Source organism: Dama dama, chromosome 13 (assembly GCF_033118175.1).
Source record: "Dama dama isolate Ldn47 chromosome 13, ASM3311817v1, whole genome shotgun sequence".
NCBI classification, from domain to species: domain Eukaryota; kingdom Metazoa; phylum Chordata; class Mammalia; order Artiodactyla; family Cervidae; genus Dama; species Dama dama.
In genome coordinates, this window is record NC_083693.1 from 40,172,925 (window position 1) to 40,200,116 (window position 27,192).

Consider the following 27,192-nt stretch of genomic DNA (forward strand, 5'->3'; position numbering starts at 1 on the left):
CAGATTCTTTACCATCTGAGCCACCAGGGAAGCCCATATGAAAGTTACCATATGCCCCAAAAATTCCAGTCCTAGATGTACACCCAGGAGAAATGAAACCATACATTCACACAAAAACCTGTACACAAATACCTAACGTAGCATTATTCACAAATGCCAAAAAGTGGAGAAAACCTAATGCTCATAAACTAATAAATGGATAAAATATGGTACAGTTCACATACTGGTACAGGCTCAAACACAGATGAACCTTGAAAATAATATGCTTAGTGAAAGAAACCATTCACAAAGACCACATATTGTATTCCACTTCTATAAAATGTCCAGAACAGGCAAATCTATGAGAGAAAAGACAGATGAGTGATTGTATACGGCTGGGAGGGTAGGGAGAAAGGGAGGCCTGCTCATGGACACCGGGTTTTTTCTGAAGTGATGAAGTGCTCTAAAACTAATCATGGTCATGTTTGCACAACTCTGTGAATATACTAAGAAACACTGAACTGTACACTTTAAATGGATAAACTGTATATTATGCAAGTTATATCTCATTAAAGTTGGTTTTAAAAAGGCAGCCCCACAGATACATGCACAGATTTCAAGACCTCTCTCTCAACTGATGGAATAGGTACAAAAAATTTGCAAAGGAGACCTGAACAACATTATCAACAAAACTGACCTAGATATTTTCTCAAGAGAAATGAAAACATATGTTCAAAACAAAGACAAATGTTCATGGTGCCTTTATTCATAACAGAGAAACTGGAAACAAACATCTGTCAACAACTGGAAGGATGAACGTATTGAGCTACATGCATATGACAGAGTACTCCTAAAGACAATAGAAAAAGAAGAAACTATGAACATACACAGTGATGTCAGTGAACTTCAAAATAATTATGCTAAGTGAAAGAGGCTAAACATTACATAATTTACATTAATTATATTATTCCATATACAGAGAATTCTGAAAATGCTAATTAGTATGTAGTGGCAGCAGAACAGTGATAACCTGGGAAGGGGAAACAGGGAAGAGCAGAAAGAAGGATGACAGAAGAGAATGTAAAACTTTTGGAGGCAATCGATACTTTCATTATCTTGATTGTTGTGATGATTTCATAGGTATTAACACATGTCAAAATATATCAATGTATATACTTTAGATATGTGCAGTTTATTGAAAATCAATAACACCTCAACAAAGGTATTAAAAATGCAAGTGCTTAAGCTTCAGCTTATTACTGAATTGGTCTGAAGCCTAAACATTGGTAGCTTCTTTAAAGCCACCCCTCCCAGCTGCATCTACCCTGGTGATACTCTGCTCCCTCAAAACACACAAGATTGTCCTTGGGGAAGAGAATGGGATGAGGGAGTTTAGATGAGAAATCATTTCTTTGCATCATAAGTTTTTTCTCTAAAAACTCTTGAATATTACAGAAACTAACTTCTTAAGGTGCCACACCAACATCACAAATAACAATGATTAGAAAGCTATTAAAGTTGAATAGATTTAACTTTGTAGAAGGTATGTTCTCACTTGAGCTTATTTCCTTCCTAATCTTGTCTTCTCCAGAGAACATTTCTATTTTGTCTCTTAAGACCTGAAAATATTTTAACATAGTAACACAGCTTATGGATGAAAAGATTTAATTATCCACATACAACGTCTACTATTTTCCACACTGTGAAATTCAAACAAATATCTGTATACATCATCATTCCTAAATTTCTAAATTTTCATTAAAATTTGGAATTTCAGTAAATCTAAAAAAATTAATCCAGGGTAGCTAGGATTTATATCCAGCACATTTTTACAATGCTGGCAAAAGTGGACCTTAAACATAAAGGTTCTCACAGTCATTTTTTGCTTAGCTTTCTGTTAAATAAGAGAACTGCAGATTTTTTTTACTCTAACCATCTATGAGACAATATTATATAGACAGAAAAAAGGAAACAGTTTTCTCAATACAACCACAGTTCTCTATAATCCTTCACTTAGAATCTCAACAATGAGGTGCTTCTCTAGAGCAACCCACAGAAGTATCACTGCCAAGACAAACTAAAAATGTATTTTTTCAAAACCTTGCTTTAGTTAAAACTCCTCTAAAACTTCTAAGAATATACTAATATTCATATGTAAAGCGGAACTTATTTTCTTTCAAGTATGTAATGTCACGCTCAAAATAATATTTCAATATTCCACCACAAGCTAATTTTACCTATGTGATCAAAATAAAAATGATGAGAGAAGAATTTTTAAAAAATTATTTTATGCTTACTTAAGTATAGGATGTTTTTCTTCTTTTGAAATTTGATTCTCACAGAAGTCACAAAATAAATAATTTAATATGATACCTATGAAATTTAATATGATATCTATGAAAAGAAAACATAAATATAACCAATTTCTACCCCATACATTAAACTCACTTATATGACAGTAATTACATTTAACTTTCAAAAAATTCACACTAAAAGATGTAAGTTAAAAACAAATTACCCTTATTCCTTTACAAAGGAATCCAAATATTAATTTCTGTTTTTCTTATTACTATAACTCTTATTTTTCCTTAAACAACTCATACCAAGTTTCATCTATATCTAATCTTACTCTAAGATATATGATTTGGCCTAATCCTGGTGGCTCAGTGGTAAAGAATCTACCTCAATGCAGGAGACACAGATTTGATCCCTGGGTCAGGAAGATCCCTTGGAGGAGGGCATGGCAACCAACTCCAGTAGTCTTCCAAGAAAAAAATCACGGACAGAGGAGCCTGGCTGGCGCCCATGGGGTCACAAGAGTCAGGCACAACTGAGGCTACTGAGCACGCCACATGCACCGTCTGCTGACATCACCTTTCAGCATCATAAAGCACTAAGTTTAAAAAGAAATTATAGTATATGGTGGCCATTTAAAAATGAAAATTGGAATGACTTTTCTCAACAGCTTTTTATATGGAGCTACTCCTTCTGAAAATTACTTTTTAAAAATGCCAGCATGACCTATTCTGAACTATCCTCAGGCCAAGTTATCTTACTACTTAAGTGGAAAAGAGAAAGACATGAGCAGAATTAACTGTTCATCCAAAAACATAATCCTATAAATAATTTCAAGTCAATGCATTTTTAAAGATTCAGCAATAGGGATGACAAATTTCATCTTAAAGACCAATTCCAAATGATAACTATCTAAAGTATTCTGTTAAGAGAATTTTAAAACTAAGTTCATTACACACCATTTCCCAACAGAGTGGTAGATGTTGCATAGAAGACATTAATGTTATAGTTTCTTAATGCTAAAGAACATTTGACCAAATCATACAAAAACTAAATGATTTTGAGCAAGTTACTTGACTCTCACAGTCTCATTTCCACCCTCTACAAAATAAGAAGAATCTTAACTACATCCAAAGTTTGCTATAAGAATAACATGTTAACATAAAATAACAAATAAAATGCTGTGCTTAAAAGTGCCCTGTAAAGTGTAGAGAAATGCATTATTGGAATTTTTTCTTCTTTAATATATCTACTCAGAATTCTGAGAAGTTGTTCTTACCAAGTTAGCAGCACTCACATTTGAAATATCTGAAGGATCCATTTCACTTTCTATTCTTGCTTTTTCTGCTGAAAATTTGTCTTCACTTGCTTGCAAAGAAGGTGTGTCAGCTTGCTGAATAACTGAAACACACTCTGTATCAATGTGAACAGCAGGTATTTCAGAAGTTGGAACAGAATTGTCTGGTAAGAAACTACTCCCAGAGTTCTTGACATCATCCAGTGTACTCACTGTGAACTAACAAAACATATTGTAGAATGAATCAGAGGTAACAAAAAATACTCACTCACTATTTCACTCTAGAAAAGCTGATTCTGCTTAACCCACCAACTGTGAAGCAGCAGTTGGCTGGCTAACAGACCAATCACTCATTCTTTTGGTACGTTTTAAGTGTTAGAAAAGAAATGCTAAGAAGCCACAAATTTTATTTACATATCTACTATGTTTAAGGATACTGAAGTGCTTTAAGAAATTAAGCAATATATGTTACAATTATGTTTGATTTTAGTAGGCTGATTCCTGATGGCTATACTATATGCTTCACAAAAGAAATCTAGTCACAAATATAACAAATATTATGCTTTATGTTCAAATAACTAAAGGTATTTACATAGTTTTTATGTAAACTAATACCAAATGAAGGCACTTCTCACCAAATATGTACTTTAAAGGCATTTTACTCAAAACATGGAACTCACTCTCTTTAGATAACATTAACACAACCTCAATGCATCTTTCATGAAGACTCACATGGTACATAATACCAAATCTTAGATCTAAAAGAGAAATATACCATAAAAAGTAGAGCATATGTCAGCAAGCAATTTCCTTAAGCAATTCATATTCTTTAGACTTCAATAGCCTCTCCATTCCCCTTTAAGAATATTTAACACAAAAGCAACAGAAATGTGAAAACCATCTAGAACAAATACAACTTTTGCTTAGGTCAAATACATTACATCTTTTAAAAATTTTAGAGTTTAGTGAACAGAACAGGACTTTATTTTCACTTTCTAATAGAGTACAGAAATAATGGGGCTATGCTTTTCAGTACTCAAGAGTACTGAACTCCAAGGAGAAGAACAAAAGTCTAAAGTTGTGAATTTAAAACTCACTCACACCACTACTTAAATAAACATCAGATAAACACTGCAGTGACCATAAAAATCCCAGTTTGATATAGTATTTATGTAAATACTAAACTTGGCCAAGTCTTATAAACTACTTTAAAAATTCTACTATTGGTTATAACTTTAAAGTGTCCCAAAGTGTTCATTTTAGCATACGCGTTATTCAAATAGCATCACAATGTTTATATTGCTATCAACATTATCCATGCATCAGTCATCATGGTTTATAATCTTCTCGGTAATATTTATATTAGCATTACTGATCTTTACAATATAGTCAATCCTGTTTATTAAAAAACCAGTATCAACTTAAATAACAGAATCAAAGCTAAACTATAAAGTAATGGTGAAAATATATGAATATGCTAATTCCATTTTCAGAATGAGAGTGGAGAAAACACAGCTATTAATATTAGCTTGGCCACCATAAGCAGTGAACTTTTATACTGAAATAATTCAGCAATAATTACTCATAAGCTCTATGTATAGACTATTTCTAAAATCTCAAAATCATATAAGCTTATTCTTTACACAAAATTAGCACTTTTTTTATAATGTTAAATTTTATAGTTAAATTATATGTTAGCAAAAATGCTAAATGTTGGTTAAATGATGTAAAAAGTGATTTCTTCATCAAACTTATCTACATTTAAAAGTTTCTTAAAGTTTTACCCAACAGTTATGTACTGATAAACTTACTATGTGCCTATGACTCTGCTCCATATTATGGGAAATTAAAAGGCAATATGGGCTTCCCTGGTGGCTCAGACAGTAAAGAATCCACCTGCAATGCATGAGACCTGGGTTCGATCCCATGATTGGGAAGATAACTTGGAGAAGGGAATGGTTACCTACTCTAGTATTCTTGCCTGGAGAATCCCATAGACAGAGGAGCCTGGCAGGCTACAGTCCATGGGGTCGCAAAGAGTTGGACACGACTGAGTGACTTTCACTTTCACACTTTCATAAGATACTATGGAGTATCTTATACTACTAAGGAGTTTTCTAAGGAGATACTAAGGAGTTTTCAATCTCATGTGGGCATAAAACATATACACATTAAACAGTTCTAAAACATTAAGAATAATGCAGGATTAAGAGCTATTATTATCATTAAGAAAAAAAAAATGGGAGTCTAAAAAAAAAAGAAATATTCTACAGGTAAAAGAAGAAAATTTTAAAAAGCTACTATTCTGGACTGAGAAATATTACAGTTATTTTACAACTTTTTTACTTAGTCTCTGTACCCATATCAAACAATCTCTTATATTTCACTAATGACTTTGCAGAAAACTATACTAAGTGAACATAAATCTTTCTGTAAACAAATATCTTTCAAAAATGCATTGCTAAACCAAACAAGTAAAATAAACTTCAAATGGACTAAAAGAAGAAGTACTGGGAATATTAATCTTAAGGAATTATTTTAAATATTAGCAAGTCACTCTATACTTGGACTGTAGAAAACAAAAGTAGAGCAAGTGAAAAATGATTCTTACTTTCATCACTTTAAATAACGCTACAAATGAAGCAGGAGGACACCACTTTAATGAAGTAATCAAAGTCAACAAACATGGGCACATTGGTATGATATTTCTTTAGATGTGAGGTTGACAACTGCTTTATTTTTGTCCAAAATGCATAAGCTAAAGTGAATAATGAATAAAGAAACTGAAAAACACTGTACCAAAAAAATCTACAATGTATTCTTCACAAAAATGAATGTCATGAAAAATAAAGACAGGGTGAGTAACTGATGCTGGTCAAAGATATTAAAGAAACAAAGTCAAATACAATGTATGATTCTAAGCATCATGGATCAGGGAAAAAATTTCTGTGAAGAAATTACTGGGGCAACTGGAATTTTTGAAAATCGGACTATAAGTTTAGATAACAAATTATATAAATGTCAAATTCCCTGAATTTTATTATTATAATATGATTATGGAAAAGAGTTTTCTGTTCTTTGGATATACATGCTGTAGAATTTAAAGGTGAATGGCTGTGATGTTTGTACATTACTTTCAAAAGTAACATGTAAATAAAGAGAGAAAAGGAACTGTGGCAAAATGTTAATCTGTGAATCTAGGAAAAGGGTACCAGATGGTTCATTATTCTGTTCTTGCAACTTTTCTATAGATCTGAAATTTTTCACAGTAAAAGTAAAACAATGAAGTAGAAAAATTAAGACATTCCTACTTATATATATCTCCCATATAAAAAGCAGTAAAAGGACTTTCAGAATGTACTACCTGGGTTTTTTCTGCAAGAGGATGATCACATGAGTGTACTGGGTCCTTGGGCCGAGATTCTATAGTATTAGAAGGTTCATCTCCAACAAATTCACTTTTCTGTACACTTTCCTCAGGCAAAAGATGTACATTTTCTTTATCACTGTCATCCTTTGATCTTAATGCTTCTGTTGGTAATGAAGCTTTTGGCATCACTGCTGTTGATCGTGAACGAACAGGCCTTCCTCTCTGAACAGTTTCCCATCCTTCAGCATCTTTCCGTTCTATGCAGTTGAGAGAAGAAAATAAATTAAGAATTACTTAGAAGATATACATTTTCAAAAACCTATAAAATAAAAATATTTTACAATCTAATTCTCATTGACTGTAACTAAGCTATAAACATGACACTAATTACTATGCAAAGTGCATTCACGTGTGTGTGTATATATGTGTATTATCTAATTCCTATGACCACACAGGGTAGGTATAATTATCCTTATCTTACAAATGATAAAACTGAGATTAAGACTGACCTAAGGCCCCACAGTCAGAAAGTAATAACATTTATATAATGTATACCATTACTGGTCGGGGCATAGACTTGGATTACTGTGATACTGAATGGTTTGCCTTGGAAACAAAGAGAGACCATTCTGTTGTTTTTGAGACTGCATCCAAGTACTACATTTCGGACGCTTTTGTTGACTATGATGGCTACTCCATTTCTTTTTGCCTTTTCATGCTCTTCATGGTGTTCTCAAGGCAAGAATACTGAAGTGGTTTGCCATTTGCTTCTCCAGTGGACCACGTTTTGACAGAACTCTCCACCATGACCTGTCTATCTTGGGTAGCTCTACATGGCATGGCTCATAGTTTCACTGAGTTAGACAAGGCTGTGGTCCATGTGGTCAGTTTGGTTAGTTTTCCCTGACAGAAAGCGAAGAACTAAAGAGCCTCTTGATGAAAGTGAAAGAGAAGAGTGAAAAAGATGGCGTAAAATTCAACATTCAGAAAACTAAGATCATGGCATCCGGTCCCATCACTTCATGGCAGATAGATGGGGAAACAATGGAAACAGTGAGAGACTTTATTTTCTTGGGATAAAAAAGTCACTGCAGATGGTGACTGCAGCTGTGAAATTAAAAAGCGCTTGCTCCTTGGAAGAAAAGCTATGACCAACCTAGACAGCATATTAAAAAGCAGAGACATTACTTTCCCAACAAAGGTCTGTCTACTCAAAGCTATGGCTTTTCCCGTAGTCATGTATGGATATGACAGTTGAACTATAAAGAAAGCTGAGAGGTGAAGAATTGATGCATTTGAACTGTGATGTTGGAAAAGACTCTTGAGAGTCTCTTGGACTGCAAGGAGATCCAACCAGTCCAACCTAAAGGAAGTCAGTCCTGAATATTCATTGGAAGGACTGATGTTAAAGCTGAAACTCCAAAACTTTGGCCACCTGATGTGAAGAACTGACTCAGTGGAAAGACCTTGATGCTGGGAAAGACTGAAGGTGGGAGGAGAAGGGGACAACAGAGGATGAGACAGTTGGATGGCATCACCGACTCAATGGACATGAGTTTGAGTAAGCTCCGGGAGTTGGTGATAGACAGGGAAGCCTGGTGTGCTGCGGTCCATGGGGTTACAAAGAGTCGGACACGACTGAGCAACTGAACTGAACTGAATGTATACTATGTGCTACCACTGTTATAAGTGCCTTAGATATAATTCTTAATCTTCCCCTAAGATCAGTACTATCATTCCCATATTATCAATGAGGAAACTGAGACAAAAGGTAAAGCCAAGATCTAAGTCCAGGCAAATCAGTTCTGATGTCAATGGTCTAATGGATATGTAAAAACTGCCTCTCCATCTTTTAGAATCCAAACACAGGCCTACCTCCAAAGTTCAAGTACTTTTCCTCTTAGTATCAAAAGTATACACTGACTTAGCAAAAAAGGAAAAAAAAAACTATTTTAATGATCATAAGATTATAGAATGTTAATTGAATGAACACTCGAGGACCTAGTTCAGTATTTTACCATACACATAAAAAAATGAGGGCCTATGTCCAAAGACACAGAGCAAAATAGCCTAAAATAAATATGAATCTTCTACTACATTTCAAAATGTCACAACCTGAGGTATACACCTATACAGTTAATAGCCATAATTTTTAAGTTTATAGGCTAAAATGTAGTGTGTCAACATGAAGATATCTAGTTCTGGCCAAGATGGAGTAGCCTGACTTGCATTTCCAGGTCCTCTTTCTTACAACTAAGAATTCTGGAAAAACACACAAAATAAGCACAGGAAGATTTTAAAAGACAGAAAGAGATAGGTGGACTGCCTAGGGACCCTGGGAGTTAAAAGCAGCATAGCAATGAGTTCTCTGTGTTTCCTAATTGCTTTCTATACATGACAGAATGGTACAGAGGCCTCCAACCCAGAAAGAACAAATGATACAGACAAAACAGGCATCAGCAAAGCTTGTTTTGCCAAGCTGAAAGGCAGAGGAAACGATGACCTAAGAAAATAATCATTCTGGCAATCCTCGTTCTATTCAGCCAAGCATCAGTGGAAAACTTGCACCTTATGGTTTCAATAGGGCTAAGTAGAGGGTTGAACTTCCATTGCCCATGTGGTAGAAACAGATGGTCCAACTCCCTCACCAAAACAGTGTCAGCAAAGTTGAAGAGTGAGCTGAGTTTCTCCCTCCAAATGACATTAAACAAGGCAGTAGGAGCTGGAGTTAGTCAGCACTCTACTTTTCCCCAACCCTAGTGTCAGTGGGAAACTGAACTTTCATACCCACTGAGCAGCAGTGAGACTTAATGAGGCAAGTGAGAGTCAGAAGTGGTAGACACTGATCCACCCCACGCACACTGTCATAAGGGTCTGATGCTGGGCACAGCCTCTACCTTCATCCAACATCAAAGACACACAGAATGAGTCAATATTCTGATCTCCCTCACCTGCAGTGTTGGCAGGTCCCATATAGAAAGCTGAGCTCTCACCCTCACCAACATCATTGCCACAGAACAAATTAGTAGAAGACACATTTACTCAGCACATAGAACCCATCTCACCTGTGATGACGCCAGCAGGACCCATCAGAAAGCTAAGATTCCACTCCACTTCACACAGGTAAGTCAGGAGTCAGTCCTCCCTTCACGCTGCCCCTCCCTTGTGTCAGTGGGGGCACAGAAGAGAACGAATAAAACCTTTCCAAACTTAGTGAAAGATATAAAACTAAAGGAACTAAAAAGATATAAAACTAAAAGAACTAAGAAATCCAAAGAAACTGATGCTAAAACACATCATAATGAAACCTCTGAAAACAAAAAACAAAGAAAAATTCTTAAAAGAAGCCATGGGGTGGGGACAAGAAGCCATAGGGAAAAGATAAATTATCTATAGCAGAACATCAGTTTTAACAACAGCAAATTTCTCTTCTGAAACACTGAAGGCCCGGAGGAAATAGCACAACTTTCAAGGACTGAAAGAATTATCAATCGCAAATTCTATAATCAGTGAAACTATGCTTCAGGAATGAAGAATAAATAAGGCATTCTCAGATGAAAAGAAAACTAAGCAAATGTGTCACTAGCAAACCAGCCCTTAAAGGATGACCAAAGGAAATTCCCTAAAGAGAAACTAAATAAGTTTAAAAAAAAAAAAGAACATGGACCAAATTCTCCAACCAAAGACTCAGAGTGGCATACTAGGTAATAAAACAAAAGCATACAGTTATAACTGGAAATGGAACAACAGACTGGTTCCAAATAGGAAAAGGAGTACGTCAAGGCTGTATATTGTCACCCTGCTTATTTCACTTATATGCAGAGTACATCATGAGAAATGCTGGGCTGGAAGAAGCTTTTCTGGAATCAAGATTGCAGGGAGAAATATCAATAACCTCAGATATGCAGATGATACCACCCTTATGGCAGAAAGTGGAGAAGAACTAAACAGCCTCTTGATGAACATGAAACAGGAGACTGAAAAAGCTGGCTTAAAGCTCAATATTCAGAAAACTAAGATATGGAATCCGGTCCCATCACTTCATGGCAAATAGATGGGGAAACACTGGAAACAGTGGCTGACTATTTTGGGGGGCTCCAAAATCACTGCAGATGATGATCGCAGCCATGAAATTAAAAGAAGCTTACTCCTTGGAAGGAAAGTTATGACCAACCTAGACAGCATATTAAAAAGCAGAGACATTACTTTGCCAACAAAGGTCTGTCTAGTCAAAGCTATGGTTTTTCCTTTAGTCATGTATGGATGTGAGAGTTGGACTATAAAGAAAGCTGAATGTCGAGGAATTGATACTTTTGAACTGTGCTGTTGGAGAAGACTCTTGAGAGTCCCTTGGATTGAAAGCAGACCTAATTAGTCAATCCTAGAGGAAATAAATCCTGAATATTCGCTGGAAGGAGCGATGCTGAAGCTAAAGCTCCAATACTTTGGACACCTCATGCAAAGAGCTGACTCACTAGAAAAGACCCTGATGTTGGGAAAGACTGAAGGCCGGAGGAGAAGGGGATGACAGAGGATGAGATGGTTGGATGGCATCACTGACTCAATGGACATGAGTTTGAGCAAGCTCCAGGAGATGGTGAAGGACAGGGAAGCCTAGTGTGCTACAGTCCATGGGGTCACAAAGAGTCGGACACAACTGAGCGACTGAACAATAGGCCATGCCATTATATGATTCACTACGTGGAAGATATTTTATTTCAAGGGAAAAAAATACTTACAAAACGCTCATTCCTGTGACTAGTATATTAACTCATTATCTTATTGTTTAAATATTGTGACTATGTTACTACATTTATTTATACTTTAAAATAAGGACTAGATGGAACCTGTAATCTTTTATTTGAAAAATCTGCATTTTGAAATCTGCAAGGGGAAAGCACGCTTAGATTTTTTGTTGTTTTCTTAAACTTTTTACTATTTTTTCATTATTTTATTATTATATTTATACATTATGAAGATTTTCAAATACAGTACACAGAAAATAGTATTATGAACTCCCTGCTCTAATCATTAAGCTTCAGTAATTATCAACATTCTCCTGCTCTTATTTCATTTCTTCTTCCCTATTGTTTTTTCTGAAATATTTTATGAAATTTTATTTATTTTTGGCAGTCCTAGGTCTTCGTTGCTGTGAAGGTTTTCTCCAGTTGCAGAGAGCAGGGGTTACTCTCTAGTTGAGGTACCTGGGTTTCTCACCGATGTGGCTTCTCTTCTTGTGGAGCATGAGCACTAGGGTGTCGGAGTCTCGGTAGCTGTAGCCCGTGGGTTCAGGAGTTGTGGCTTCGGGCTCTAGAGCACAGGCTCCGGAGTTGTGGTGCATGGGCTTAGCTGCTCGGCAGCATGTGGGACCATCCCAAATCAGGGATCAAACCTGTGTCTCTCGCTTTGGAAGGCAGATTTTTTTTTTACCACAGAGCCACCAGGGAAGCCCTGTAATATTTTAAAACAAATCCTAGAAACATCACTTCTCTTGGAAATATTCAGTATGTGTCCTTTTTTCTAATGTACTTTTTTAAAGCATTGGGTTTTTTTCTGTCTGGTTTTGCTGGCTCTTTGTGCCATGCAAGCTCTTCTCCAGTTGTAGTGAGCAGTATCTCTTTCGTTGTGGTGCACCGGTTTCTCACTGCAGTGGCTTCTCTTGTGGAGCTCAAGAGAAGGGTGTATGTGGCTTCAATAGTTGAGGCACGTGGGCTCGGGATCACAGGCTCAAACAGTTGTGACACAGAGGCTTAGTTGCTCTGCAGACGTGGGATCTTCCCCGATCAGGGATCAAAACCTGTGTCTCCTACATTGGCAGGCAGAAATTTTACCACTGAGCCACCAGGGAAACCCAGTGTGTGTCTTTAAAAGATAGAATTTTTAAAACAGAACAACATCATTAACATAACCAACAAAATTACTAATAATACCTTAAATCATATACCGTCCAGTCGTATTCAATTTTAATCCATGTTTAACTCTTTAAAAATTTATTTATCTCTGTTCTATACTTTAAGTATATATATGTATATATAAAGAAAAATTATAAAATCAACCTCATAAAAATCAAATATACAAAAAGAAAAAAACAACTAAATTATGAAATTAAGTTTAACAAAAGATTTTTGATTCCAGATAATTTAACTAGCTCACCCTTAGGAACACTATGATTAATTACTTTATAAAGAAAAACAGCCCTTTTTGAAAGCTTCTTTATAGAAAAAAATACTGCTTAAAACTTGGACCTAATCCAGTAACCAATAAGATGGCCAATACAAACATTATCACGCAATTTTTTTAAAAACCTGAAATAAATGAAGCAATTCAAAAGAAGAGTAAATCAAAATAGAAACTATAACACAGGTCTATTAAACACTAGGAAATTAGTTGTGGACAAATTACATTTTTAATGAAAATTTCAGTAAAAACTATATCGAAAAATCATTCCCATAAATAAGGATACTTCTTAAAAACAGTAAATCATTATTTAAACTATCAGAGAACTTCTAAATACTTAAAATAATTTTAGAGATGTGCCCAAAGCTCAAAACTATATTTCACACCACCATTTTTACACTCCAGAATTTTCACAAATGTCATTAATAAAGTAGTACAAAATTCAAGTCAATACAACCAATAATTTCAAAAGCACTGGGATAATCTTAACCTAACTGTTTTTTGTTATTATTTTTATTTATCACTATATTTAATTCACTAATATTTTGTTCAATGTTCAAGATAAAATGTTGCTTTATTGTAATATCCTTTTAGGTTTTGATATTAAGGTTATAAAATGATCTCTCTTTTATTCTGAGGAAGAGTTTCTTTAAGATTGAAGCTATCTTTACCTAAAATCTTTGGAAGACTTCACAGGTGAAGCCATCATGACCTGGAATTTTCTTTATGAAAAAATGCTTCATTATTAACCCATATTCTCTTTTATACTTATAAGTTCCTTCAAGTTTTTCTAATTCTTGCTATGCAATTTTTGTTATATTTTTCAAGTATTTATCAATTTCTTCTAACTTTCTAAGTTTAGTGTATAATACTGGTCATAATTTTAATATTTGTGGGATTTCTAACAATGCTCTTGTTTCATTCCTGGTACTAGGCCTTGTCTCCTCTTTTTCTTGCTATTACTAGAAATCTGTTAATTTTATTAGTCTATTTGAATAACTACATTTTGGCTTTGTTAATTTCTCTGTGTTCTCACCTATAAACCTTTTCCTTCCATGTTCCTTGGGTCTAACTTGCTTTTTTCTAATTTCTTGAGATGGACAAAATGTGGATTATAGGTTTTCCTCCTTTCTAGCTGGTATAATTGAGGCTAGAAATTTTCCTCAAAGCATAGCTTTAACCAGACCCAAAGATTTTTAAATGTTCATTTTTCTTTCTAATTTCATCATGACTTCTTCCCTGACTCGTGGACTTCTCAGAAATATATTCCAAAGTTATAAAAATTTGAGAGTTGCATGGCTATCTTTTTACAATTAATTTCTGGCTTCATTCCACTGTGTTCAGACAGAATGAGTTCAATCATCCAACAGCTGTTGAAACGTTTAATGGCTCAGCATGTGTCAATTTTGGTAAATGTTCCATGTGTGCTTGAATGTGTATTTCAACTTACAGTTACAGCCATAAGAAAGTAAGTAGCCTGTATTAAAATTAATCTTCCTGTCAAACACAACTACAAGAGCTGGACAAAATATATAAATGAACTGTTTAAAGGCACCGGAAAGCAACCAATATAGGCAAGATTTGAGGAATTACAATTCCTGAGAAAAGAGGCAACAATATGAGATCCACATCCACCCTAGAATTCTCCCTGAAGACTGCTGGAATTCACAGTGCAGGCAAAGTGACTCCTTGCAGAAACCACCAGTCCTATCTAGCTCAGACAGACACTGGAGTTCATTGAATCTAAAGCAACTGGGACGTCAAGGAAAAATAATCATGGAGACCTGGGAACTGAAGAAGAGTAAGCCAAAAAAAATCTGCATTCAATCTTCCCTTAAGAAGTCTGACAACTGCTAAGCTTTGCATATACAAGGCAAGACTCCAAGAAATCCAGAAAACAGCAGCTGGGGTGCTAACGAGCTAAGCAGATATTGTAGCAACTGTACGGTGCTGAGGAAACAAAAGCTGGAATTCAGGAATGAAGTGGTCTTGGCAAACACCCCAGGTTTTCAGTTAAGACCCCAAAAGGAACAAGAAAAAACTAAAACATATCAACTTTAATAAAACCTCAAGGCAACCCTGACAGGATTAAGGTGCTCTGTGTGTTCTCTTATTGCCATAAAAAAATTACATTTTTAGAAAAAGCCCCTGTAACTTTTAATACACAATGTTAAACATTCAATTAAATATAGCTGCATACTAATAAAATAACTGAATAATAAATGAACAACAAAAAACCCAAAACTCCCCAAAAATGTTTTTCAAAGTAACAAATCCATGGATAGTTCTGACATTTTACTTCTCAGACACAAAATTTCTAAATAGCTGTTATTAATATATTCAAGAAAATATGGATTAGACATAGAACAGAGGATTAGTGCAATAACTAAAATACATATCAGTAAAAAGTTTCCAGACTGAAATGGAAAAGAGTCCATCGGAATGGAAAAGAGAAAGCATTATTTGTCAGATGTATCAATTACATAAAGTTAACTAATCAAGTTGTTTGGATATTTTTATATTTACTGATCTTTATCTATATATACTATCAGTTGAGATAGTTATGTTAAAATCTCCCAATATAAATATAGACTTTTTTCAATTTTTCCTTTCACTCCTGCCTGGTTTTGCTTTATATGTTTTAAAGATATGTATATATATATATGTTTATGTCTAAAGCAATTTAGAATTACTTTATCTTTCTGATGAGATAGCCCTTTAGTACTTAAAAAAAAAAATCTCTCTTTAAAATGCTTCCTATCTACTCCATTTTTTCTCGTTATTCTAAAAATACTAGTTTTGATTTGAATAGGGTATGTATAGAATATCTTTCATCTTTCCATGTCTTCATATGGAAGGTACATCTCTTGTAAGTAGAATACAGGTTTATTTTTTTAATATGGCTTTATAATTTTTGTTTTTAAAATTTAGTATTTAGACCATTTATATTTAATGTAGGGACTGATAGAATTGCATTTACTTCTAATACACTACAGTTTGTTTTTTATTTGTCTTATCTGTTTTGTGTTTCTTTTTTCGTCTTCTCTGGTTTTCTTTTGGATTAATCAAAAGGATTATTAGTTGAACATTCTTTTATTCTTCTTTTTTGCTTTCTTGAGTTTATAACACATCCTTGACTTATATCTAATACAAATTATTTTGTAACTTCCTAGATAATGCTAGTTCACTTTCATGCATTGGAGAAGGAAATGGCAACCCACTCCAGTGTTCTTGCCTGGAGAATCCCAGGGACAGCGGAGCCTGGTGGGCTGCCGTCTATGGGGTCGCACAGAGTCGGACACGACTGAAGCGACTTAGCAGCAGCAGCAGCAGATAATGCTAGAACCTAGATAATATAAACTCCATTTTTCTGCTCTTATCTTTTGAATTATTGTCATGAATTTTCATTCTACATACATGTCAAGCTCCACAAGACATTGTTCCATACAGTCAATACACATGTAATGTTATCTACATGTCTGCTCCTTCCAGTGTTCTTCATTCCTTCACGTATTTTGGGGTTTCTATCTGGGATCATTTACGTGCCACCTGAGGAACTCTGCAGCATTTCTTTTAGTGTAAGTCTGCTAATTACAAATTCTCTCGTTTTTTATTTATCTAGAATTACCTTTATGTCACCTTCATTTTGAAGGTTATTTTTGCTGGATGTAGAATTTTATCTTGCCAGTTATTTTCTTTCAGCACCTTAAAGATCTCATTCTACTCTCATCTGGCTTTTATTTGCTATGAGTTTACTGTTGCTCCTTTGAAAAGTCTTTTTTTTTTAAAGTTTTTTTTTTAAACTCTAATTATTTGCAAAGATTTTCTAGTATTTTTTTTAGTATTTTTAGTATATTGCATCTAGATGAGATTTATTTTGTATTTTTCCTACTTAGAGGTTTACAGCATTTCTTGAATATAAGACTTTTATGTCTTTTGCAGTTTGGGAAAATCTTCAGTGATTATTACCTCCTCAAATGTTGCTTTTGCACCATTCACTCCATCCCTTCACAGACTCCATTTACGTGTGTGCCTATTATGCTCTTTTCTGCATTCTATTTCTTTTTTTAAAAATTTTCTTTATATTCTTTATTTTCTTTATAGTCTTTTCTATTCTATAAAGTGATAGAACTTTGGAATCTCTTCATGATTTAACCTCAGTATTTTCTACTGACTTAGAATTAATTAAATACCAAGTCTCTTAAAATTTTAAATCTCTTCTAACATGTGCAACCACATTAGCTGCTTTAAGAATTTCACTTATCTTTTTGGATTCCTCTCTTACAGAGCACTGTGACCATAAAAAAATCTGGATTGGTTGCTCCCTAGACATGCACACTGCAAACATCCTGGGATCACCACCACAAAATTATTACCTTTGCCTCTTGTCTCTAGTAGTGACAGTGTTGATGAAGTTAAAAAAAAAAAAAAATGTTAAGACCTTGCATGTTTGAAATGTCTTTAATCGACTCTCACATCTAATGGATAATTTGGCTGGACATAGGATTTTAGCTTTGAAATTACCTTTCTCCAGAATTTTGAAGACATTGTTCAATTTTCTTGTGGCTTCTGGTAATTCCGCAAAAGTTGATTTTTTTTTATTGATTCAGAATCAATTCTGATTCTTGGTCATTTGTATATAAACTGATTCTTTTCTATTTTTAGAGCCTCTCATCATCAGTATTACTCATAAATTTCCCAACAAATTTTGATGTCACTCTACTTTCATCCATTATACTGGACATTTAATGAATGGCCCTTATGGTTAAAAGCTTATTATCTTCAGGTTAAACAAAAGTTTCTTTAATTATTTCACGACTTCTTCCTTTATCTTTCTATAACCCATTATTATTCAAATAGGGGATAGTCTCATTAACTATTTTTATATAAGAATACTAAAACTTAACATCTGAAAATACTAATCATCTTATTTCCATGAAAGTCTTTGAGTCAGGAACCTGAAGAGTGCTCCGTTTTTGTGGGGGAGGTATAGGGGGTACTCTTCTCATCTCCACATGGTGTCAGCCAGGGTTATTCAACTGAAATCAGAGAGTGCATGATAGCCTCACCACATTCCTACAGTTTTGACACTAGTTACTGACTTGAGATAGTTCTTCCCCTGGCCACTTTCTCTTCATATGGTCTCTCATTATTCAGCAGCCTATCTTGGGCTTCTTTACAGGGCAGTTGGCTTCTAACAAGAAAACTGATGCTGCAAGGACTCTTTACCAAGTACGCTGGGAATTTACTAAATGTCACTCTACATACATTCATATCAAGTCACAGGACCAACCAAAGACTTATGGGGAGAAAAACAGACTCTACTACTTGACAGTGGGAATGGTATGCATGCACATGGATGAGAGAAATTGTCCAGACCCATTTTCGCAACAATCTACCACAATTCACAACCTAGCTTCAAATTGCCAAAGTCTTCCAAAACTACCAGACATTCATCCAATTACAGAATCAGCCTCAAAGACCAGTATCTCATGATCTATACCAGATCTGCAGAGAAGGCAATGGCAACCCACTCCAGTACTCTTGCCTGGAAAATCCCATGGACGGAAGAGCCTGGTAGGCTGCAGTCCATGGAGTCATGAGGAGTTGGACATGACTGAGCGACTTCACTTTCACTTTTCACTTTCATGCATTGGAGAAGGAAATGGCAACCCACTCAAGTATTCTTGCCTGGATAATCCCAGGGATGGAGGACCTTGGTGGGCTGCCATCTATAGGGTCACACAGAGTCGGACACAATTGAAGCGACTTAGCAGCAGCAGCAGCATACCAGACCTGGATGAGTTACTCAGGTATGGGTTCTTTTGATCTGGAAACCTCACAGTTCAGTAGGAGGAGAGGGTATGAAGAGGAAGAAACACTGAGGCGTCTTAACATTATGAAGAGTCTTTCACTTAACTTCTTTATTTTCAATACAATACTCCCATCTTTCAATGTAGATGGTATCCCTTGGGTCAAATACTATCTTCTGTACCTTCTCAAGAGAATGAACCTCCAATATTTTGTGGGGTGAGTAAGATACATCTACTCTCATCCTACTATTCAGAGTAATGAAGAATTGAGGAAGATTCAAGATTCTTCTTAACTTATAATCCTTATCTATACTCTCACATCCAAAGATACCGGCTCACACCAATTTTTGATCTTTTGGAAGTTATATGGAACAAATTGGATTGCCTGACATTGACAGTTTTGCCCACTCTCAGAGCTGAGAATTCAGCGAGCTTACTCAAATGTCACCACTGGTCTTTCTACTTTCCAACTTTCCAAATTTTGCTCATATCATCTCTTCTCCTGTCTCTTTTTCTTTAAGTCCTTCCATATCATTTCAGTTGAGTTTGGGGACAGAGTAAGATAACTGTTTGTGCTCACTTTGTCATCTTTAACAAAAACCAACTTTATAGCATATTATTAAAAACTTGAGTATTATAGCTACTGCAGTTATAAATTAAACTTAAGTTATACACCATAATTCAGTGCACAGTTCAGTTGCTCAGTCGTGTCCAACTCTTTGTGACCCCATGAACTGCAGCACCACCAGGCTTCCCTGTCCATCACCAACTCCCAGAGCTTGCTCACAGTGCACAACAGTGCATCAAAACCCCGAAATGGAAAACTAAAGTGGTCAAAAACAAAATTCCCTGGTACATTAACAATATTATTTTTCAGTCTAGCCATAATTAAGATCAATCATTTCACTTCAACCAAATGAGTCACACTCATACTGCTTTAAACAGAACTATGATACATCTGTAACATCTTACAGAAAAATCCAAATGAACTTTTTGGCCAACCCAATATAACTCCTTGTGGTTTTGATTTTTTAATACATTTCTCTCAGACCCTTTCAAGATACAGACACTAAGCTTTATGATTATACATTTTCCTACCTTTTCCTAAGAAAGAACTCATGCCTAGTCTCAATTTTCTACTTTCTCAATAGAGAAAGCACAGGCAATATATTTTCTATAAAAGTAAGGCATATGTTTGAAACAAGCCAATACATCTTACTGAGACCAAAATGGAAAAAACAACACAATATCAGTAATGAAGCTGTTGCATTACGTTTGTTATATCCAATAAAACATTTACGAACCAAAAAGCTCCAAACAGATCTTTCATCAAAGAGAAAAGAAAGCAGTATTCTCAAGTTGTCTCTAACTCATAACACAAATTCATTATTTCTTACTAACACTCTAAAATCCAAGTCTCTAAAAATGTATATTAAAAAAAGAAAAATCTACCCTGGGGCTTCCCTGCTGGTCCAGTGGTTAAGAATCCACCTTGCAATGCAGGGGCCACCGGTTCAATCCCTGGTCCAGAAAGATTCCACATGCTGTGGAGCAACTAAGCCCACGTGCCACAAGTCCTGAGCACATGGGTCACAACTACTGAAGCCTGTGCACCCTAGCGCCTGTGCTCTGCAACAAGAGAAGTCACTTCAATGAGAAGCCTGCACACCGCAATGAGGAGTAGTCCCCCAGATGGCCACAACTAGGGGAAGCCCACGCACAGCAATGAAGACATAATGTAGCTGAAAATTTAAAAAAATCCACCCTGAATTTATGTAGAAAACCCCTATGGAATAAATAAAAGTGGATCTTTAGAATAATGGCCCTTCTATTTATTTTTTGACCTTTATTTATTCTGATGGTATGGAAAACAAGATACATGAGTAAAGATAAACAGGATATTATTTCAGTATTTAAAATATTAATGAAATGCATTTAAATAGTATTTAAATATTAATGAAGTACTGGCATGATATTTTAAAGTAGAGGATGAACTACTGTATTTCTTTTCTACTTTAAGTCAAAAGAGTTATAAAGGATCTTAATAAATGAATTGACAAAAGACATCATTCTCAAACTTGAGACTAGAATGATCTTCCTAAGTTTTCATATAGTTTCTTAAGATTATTTTATGATTTTAACTAAAGTAACCTAACATCACAGAAATGATGCACCCAGATAAATATACAATGCTACTATGACCAATTTCAAATAAAATAAATAGATCCACATAAATCCACTTGTCTGCTGCATAAAAAGGTTGATTCAGAACCACTTGCCATTTCTGCGGGAAGGCTTCTGCACTGCCGCTGGTGGGCAAGACTGGGCAGGTGCTACATCTGAAGCAGCAGCAGAGCCTGTATGATGAGCCTTCACCTTGTCAGCCCAGCTGACACCTGTGGGAGCCAGGCGCGGAGCAGCCCCTGTGCCAGATGAACCCCTATGGAGAGATGAATTATGAATTTAATAAATAAATATAGGCTAAAATTTTAAGTGTATACTTAACATATTTAAATTTTAAATGAATTATATGTGTGAATGTATATCCACACATACAGGATAACATACTATCATAGCAACTGAAGGCATACGTATTCATAAATATCCTGGACTAATACTTCATTAGTCCAGCATAACATATAGTATGGTAACAAACATAAAAGCTGTCACTAATTCAGTTTAAAAGAAAATCTCAGTGAAATGGAGAATCTTAAAAAAAATATGCACATATACCTGCACATATACCCTTAACTTTTAATTTTCATTTAAAACTCTTATCTATTAATAATATAAATGTCCATTAATTTGACCATATATCAACACAGGCACTATTAAAACAGGGTTTTTCAGGTGTATTATTTCTTACATGAACCTCAAGTATGATGCCTCATTGACAATGTCCAATTTTGGGTTTTTTGAAATGGAGTGATAATTTAGTGACAACTATTAAATAATCTAAGTACACAATTCTTCTCAACTTTAATAATCTCTTCAAGCTTTTATAGTTGTCCTATCCACTCCTCATTTGACAGCAAAACTTTAACCGTTCACTTTATCAAAGCTTCCCAAAAACTCATCTTAGTTTTCACAGAAACAATGACTCATTTTATACTCATATTTTAGTGGTTTACTTAATATTTAAGTTATGAGTTAAAATATAGACAACTTAAATAAACAAGTTTGGTAACTAACTGCAGAGTTTAAAGCAATTAACTCAACCAGTAAGAAGAGAAGTGAGTATATATACTAAAGTCCGCCTATAAGCCACAGTTTTTCAGCATGCTTTATTATAATTTTATGATGATAATAAGGGGTGTCAATTAATTCAATGATACAACACATGAAGATCAACATGAGAAGTTTATTTTGCATGCATTAAAGACTTTCAGTGTTAAAATAAACCATGCACCATACAAGACTCTCTGTACTACAGACCAATGGAATGCATTATAGGGGAATTTCTCTTAAAATGGTGCTTGAATATACAAACATTTGCTTTTATTTGCTTATATATCTTTCCCCAACTCCACTAAAGTTTAATTATTATAAGGCTCCAAAGTTCATCAACCTAGGTGTTCACCTAGGGCAATATTATTTAATAATCTCACTTAAAGCAAAAAATTGATTCTACTGAATAACACTTAATGAGCTCTTATTAAGGGCTGAGTACAATGCTAGGTGCTTGGGATACAGAAAATATGACAAACATTTTGCCTTAAAGAAGGTCATAGTGTAAGAACAAAAGATAAACATTAAAAATTTTAACACACTGAAAATCTAATAATAATATACATATATACAAGTCCCAGCAGTAACAGGAGATGAAACTGACAGTGGACATGGAGACAGGAGCAATGAGAAGCCATGAAGAAAGGGTAAGTTTTAACAGAACAAAGATAACTGACCAAGCAAACTACCTACTGACCCTCACACTACAAATGTTAAGACCCACTCTAAAGAACTAGACTCCAAACAGATATTTATCTTTAAAAGCTAATTTTGCTATGGATACTTAAGGAAAACAACAGTGATAACTTCCACGAACAACATCATAGGTGCCAGAGGTATCAACAGCATTTTGGGCAAACAGGGGCTAACTTAAAAGGCAAAGATGGAGAATGAGAAGTCCATGGGGGACTTTGAAAAGCTCTAATACATTCCTGGAAATCAAAAAGACCACACACATGCGCTGGCTTGTGTGCAAACTCAGGAAAGGTCTGGAACAGCTCTAATCTCTCACCTCTGACTGCCCTTGAGGCTCTGGGGAAGCAGGAATTAAGAGCAAAGTTAGAACTGTAAACTCCAGAGCACTGAAGACATGCTGATCACACATAAAACTAGAAAAGAGCTAGGAGATTTATTGGTTCAAGGCATTTAAAGAAATCTCTGTCAAATCATTAGCTGACAACTAAGATAACAAAGTAGAGACTTAGTGACTATAACAACAAAGAACACAGACTCCAGAAGACTAGTTCAAGAAAGTCACGAAACAGACAGTAGCAGAACCACCACCAACAGTGACACAAACCTGGCAAGTGCAGCACCCCGCTCTCCAGAGCTATCACACTACACTGTTTAAATGTCCAATGTTTAACAAAAGCTGTAAGACACGCAAAGAAACAGGAAAGTACAGCCTACTCACAGACACACAACAGAAAAGCAACCAAAACAAGTCCTGAAGGAAGCCTGAACACTGGACTTACTAGACAAAGACTTTAAATGAGCTATTATAAATGTGTTCAAAGAATATTTAAGAACAAACACAACCATGTCTAAAAATAAAGTGTGAGAAAAATGTTTCACCAAATACAGGATATCAATAAAAATTAAATCAAATATGAAAAATAATCAGAGACTTTCCTGGTGGTCTAGTGGCTAAGATTCTGTGCTCCCAATTCACGGGGCTCAGGTTCAATCCCTGGTCAAGGAAGTAGACTCCAAACACCACAACTAAAGATCCCACATGCCACAATGAAGACTGAAGATCCCACGTGCTGCAACTAAGACCTGTCGCAGTCAAATAAACAAAAAATAAATACTTAAAAAGAATTACATAGGTGTTTTGGAGTTGAAAAGTACAATAATGAAAATGAAAAATTCACCAGAGGGGCTCAACAGCAGAATTAAGCTTGCAAAATAAAGAATTAGCAAATTTAAAAAGAGATAAATTGAAACTATCTAACCCAAAAAACAGAAAGAAAAATGACTGCAGAAATTTGAACAGAGTCTCAAAAACTGTGGAACACCATCATGAGTAACACAATCCCAGTATGAGTGGGATTTCCAGAAGAGAGGAGAGAGAAAAAGGGACAGAAAGAGTATCTGTAGAAATAATGGACAAAAATTTACCAAATTTGATGAAAAACATTTATCCTCAAATATAAAAAAGCTCTACAAACTCCACACCTAAATACATCATAATCAGACTATTGAACACCAAAGACAAAGAGAGAACCTTGAGAGCACCAAGAGAGAACTGAGGTATCTCATGAAAGAACACCTTATCTCTCATCAGAAGCCATGGAAGCCAGGAGGCAGTGAGAGGACATAGTCAAAGTGCTAAAACAGAAAAACTCTCAATCAATAATTCTATGTAGAGCAAAACTAGCCTTCAAAAAACTGAAAGATAAATTAAGATATTCTCAGATAAATAAAACCTGAGAAAAACTGCTACCAGCAGACCTGCCTAATAAGATATATTAAAGACAGCTCCAGTTGAATGATAGGCCACTAGACAGTAACCTGAATCCACATGAAGAGATAAAAAGAACCACCAAAAGTAAATAACTATGTAGGTAAATACAAAAGACAACACAAACATTTGTTCTTATAACTCTTGTCTTCTCTTATGTGATATAAAAGACAACTGCATAAAATAGCAATTATAAAACTGTTGATAAGATTATAATATATAGATATATTACTGTCCATATGATATATAACACAGTTAATGATATATTTAGGTCATCTGTTGTAAAATTGACAATTCATGCTACTAATCATTTAGCATGAAATATGTTTCTGAGTTTTAACTTTGGGATCCTATGTTTGAACATAATATACTTCCTAAAAGTTAAAACTTTACTCTCCTGAATTTTAACTTTTTATCAAACATAAACAAAAACATATATTTATAGTGAAATGCAAGTTTTACAATATAAGTATATTATCCACAAAAAATTTATTTACTATAATGCAAGTCTTAGTAGCCTTTTTTGAGTTCATCTCACCCAAAATTTAAGCTTCTTCGGGCATTTGATGTTACATTTATTCTATCTGTTGACGGACTTGGAATCACATGACGTCCTGGGGACATCTTCTTTACTTCCCATGCCAATGAAGTTGGTCTGCCAATTCAAGACACACAGAAGATTAAAAGGGAAAAGAGGCAGCGGCAGTGGTGGTAGGGTAATCTAATCTTTTCTCTTTGTTATTAAGTGCATGAAAACATAAGCAGATCACAATTTTTCCTTGGTACACTGTCTATCAGAAAGTTATTTACCATATTACCAGTAAATAATTCCAGATGATGCATAGTCCAGGATTTTCCATCCACTACAGCAGGTTATGGGGGTTACAAAGACATGACATAAACTACTTATATTTTAAAAGCTTCCATACACCCAGCTATAAACACATTAAAAAGGTAATGGTACTAATTTTGGCTACTTGTATCCAGTGTTGTTGAAGAGCTAACAGTGTAGAGCAGAGATCAAGACAGAAAGACAGTGCTGAGGGTTAAACTGAAGAATACACATTCATCCTCTACCTCACCCACAAGAGCAACATCATAAACATTTCACTGTTCTTTGCTAGAAAAGCTAACTATTCCTCCTTCTTCACTGGCCCCACACCAATCAGTTGATAGGATGCATCATCTCTACTTGAAAAAAATTTCCCCAAGCAATATCTTCTCTACCCTATGCCCTCAATCAGACCTGCATAACCCTCCAAATCTCCTAGCCTCTTCCTCTTTATTCAATCTAGTGACTGTGAATTTCTTCTCTCATTAAAAAATGATACTAATTACTAGAAAACAAGAAAATTCATATAGATGTTTATCCAAATAAAATCTAAAGCTTTTGATAATTTATTGCCAAATCATATGGGAAATAAATTTTGATGCATGAGATGATGAATGAAAGATGCCAATGAAGTTGGTCTGCCAATAAAGGTTGCTTTTTATATCTGTGAGCTGCTTCAGGAGGCAAAGAACAGAAATGCTGGAAAGTTCTTAAGGTAAAAAAAGTTGCCTCAGGGATTTCTCTTGTGGTCCAGTGGTTAAGAATCAGACAATGCAGAGGACATGGGATCTATCCCTTATCAGGGAATTAAGATCTCACATGCCTTGGAGCAACTAAGCGTGTACAACTGGAGAGCTAGTATGTCACAACTACTGAAGTTCGCAGGCTCTGGGGCCCCACACCTTGCAACTGGAGAGTCTATGTGCCACAATGAAAGATCCTGCATGTTGCAACTAAGACCCAATGCGGCCAAATAAATAAAATGTGTTTTTTTAAAGTGTTGCCTCAGGTATATTTTTGAACCATGATGCTCGGATAGGCATAGCTGTTAAGCTTGGAGTTGGCCTCAGTCTTTCTCACTATAATCTTCAACATAGCCATTGCTAGCCTGGAGTTTGCAAGCAAGAAAAAAAAAAAACTAGTTAGCTTCTATAATGCATTGACAGTTACATTACAGACCCTTTTTGGATACAAGGAACAGAAACTTCATTAAGCTAAAAAAAAAAAAAAAAGATTTATTGCAAGGATATAAACTTACAAGGATAAGGACATCCTCAAGGTGGCTCATGAGGATTAGGTCTGGAAGAGGCAGGCTTTAAAGCAACACCCTCAAAATCATCAAAAGACCAGATGATTTCCCTCATTTCTGCCCTCTCTGTACATCTATTCTGTTTTCTTTGAACCTGATTTCCTCTGCTTATCTTTTCAAGGGCAATACAGTCACCAATTCCAAATCAGCATGATGATCTGGTTCAACCCCACTAAAGAATGTATCCCCCACTCCCACCCGATCTAATCACCTATTACCAAGGGGTAAGGGTGAAACTGCTTATTGCAAAGACAACTAGTTTCCTTGAATTTGGTTTCCTGGGAACCAAGACTTTCTGGATTTGTCCCTTGGGATTACTTCACTCTCTTGGTTTCCCCCTGGGGTTGACAGACTAGGACAGGATAAAAGATGCCTTCTCAACAGGATGGTTCCACTCACTGAGACTGAACCAAGGTTAAATCCAAGGA

The 27,192-nt window shown here is 35.3% G+C and overlaps 1 protein-coding gene across 5 annotated transcripts in view; it reads right to left on the reverse strand.

The window, feature by feature from the left end:
* The window catches only part of SCAPER (S-phase cyclin A associated protein in the ER), a 396,679-nt gene that overhangs the window by 285,993 nt on the left and 83,494 nt on the right, over positions 1–27,192 (reverse strand). For 3 of the 5 annotated variants that reach the window (XM_061158919.1, XM_061158917.1, XM_061158922.1), the window contains exons 7-10: positions 25,162–25,278; positions 21,211–21,371; positions 6,936–7,198; positions 3,554–3,790 (exon numbers count right to left, since the gene is read on the reverse strand). In XM_061158919.1, the coding sequence (XP_061014902.1) occupies positions 3,554–3,790; positions 6,936–7,198; positions 21,211–21,371; positions 25,162–25,278 (778 nt within the window). The remainder of the gene's footprint in view (positions 1–3,553; positions 3,791–6,935; positions 7,199–21,210; positions 21,372–25,161; positions 25,279–27,192) is intronic. The other 2 variants (XM_061158921.1, XM_061158918.1) reach the window with 1 other exon arrangement.